The sequence below is a fragment of the Tupaia chinensis genome, unplaced genomic scaffold, assembly GCF_000334495.1.
Source record: "Tupaia chinensis unplaced genomic scaffold, TupChi_1.0 Scaffold000323_1, whole genome shotgun sequence".
NCBI classification, from domain to species: domain Eukaryota; kingdom Metazoa; phylum Chordata; class Mammalia; order Scandentia; family Tupaiidae; genus Tupaia; species Tupaia belangeri.
Window position 1 is genome coordinate 1,324,109 of NW_006159817.1, and position 1,228 is coordinate 1,325,336.

The following is a 1,228-nucleotide window of genomic DNA, read 5'->3' on the forward strand; positions in this document are numbered from 1 at the left end:
ATCTTGGGCACGCACGCACACGCGCCCGGTGTGAGTTTAAGCCACCAGATCCGGGACGCGAACCGCGGTCGACTACATGGGAGTCCAGCGACATAGCCATTACGCTAACTGCTGGTTCCAGCTGTGGATGTCCTTAATGAGAGGCTGAGCCAGAAAAACATGAGGGACATTGCAGCTTAGGAGCCTCAGCTCTCTGACTCGAGACTGGGCCCCATCTCGGGTTAGCAAGGTGAGGCAGTGCGGGCAGCCCGCACGCCCTCACCTCTGCAGGGCATGAGTCTGTGCCACCAGCTCACAAGTCCTCCCAGCTCGTCCAGCCCCTCCCCAGGCCAGGCCGGGCCTTCCCGCCCTCTGTCTGCCCCCGCCCCAGCCCTGCCCGTCACCTCAGCAGCTGGAGGGGACGCAGGACCACTATGAAGTAGAAGGGCTCCATGTCGAGGGCCAAGGCCAGCAGGCCCAGGAAGGCGAAGGCTGTGACGGAGAAGTCGAACCTGCGGGAGGATAGAGGCCGCAGTGCACTCAGGGAACCCGGGCTTCCCCCAGGACCCGCCCTTCCTAGTCCTGCCCTCGGCCAGGCCCCCAGGAGCCACCCGGCACCACAGCCAACCCAGCAACGCCGAGAGGGCAACTCTGCTGCTGCAGGTTTTTTGCTCAGCCAGCCCCGATCACAGTGCGTGACTCAGGGGTCTGACCCCCAGGCAAGATGGCCTGGCGCCCCCTGCCACATGCCCCACATGGGGCCCCGTGCTGGTCTAACGACAGAGGAGGGAGGGGGCCCTAAGGACACATGTGCACGTGCCCGCAGCACAGGCGAGCTGATATCTGGCCACGCTGGGTACCTGAACCACCCCGAGGAAGCCGCCCGGGAGGAGGACAGGCCCCGCCGGTGAGAGTCCCACTGGGGGACGGGACAGAAGGCCCTCTGACATGACAGACACACACGCACATCCTCCTTGTCCCCCCCCCCCGACCCCTTCCCGTGTGCTGATGTGTTTCCCTCTCACGACCAGAGACCTGGTGAGCGTGGCTTGACTGCGCGGCTGAGCTAACTCCAGTGGGTGGGAAGGTGACCCCTGAGCTCTCGGAGGGTGGGGACAAGGGCCGTGAGGGCTCCTCACTGCTGACCACACGGGTGCTGGGCTCCTTCTCTGAGTGATGTGGGGTTTTTTTTTTTTTTTTTTTTTTTTTGGAGAGGTTTTTGCTATAGGGCACGTGCGCTCGCCACACA

General features: G+C 63.5%; 1 protein-coding gene across 1 annotated transcript in view; it reads right to left on the minus strand.

Moving 5' to 3' along the window:
- Positions 1 to 1,228, minus strand: part of TPCN1 (two pore segment channel 1) — a gene marked incomplete in the record, with an annotated part of 99,292 nt that overhangs the window by 14,845 nt on the left and 83,219 nt on the right. Inside the window, 1 exon segment of the mRNA XM_027773129.1 lies at positions 384 to 491. Coding sequence (XP_027628930.1) covers positions 384 to 491 — 108 coding nt within the window.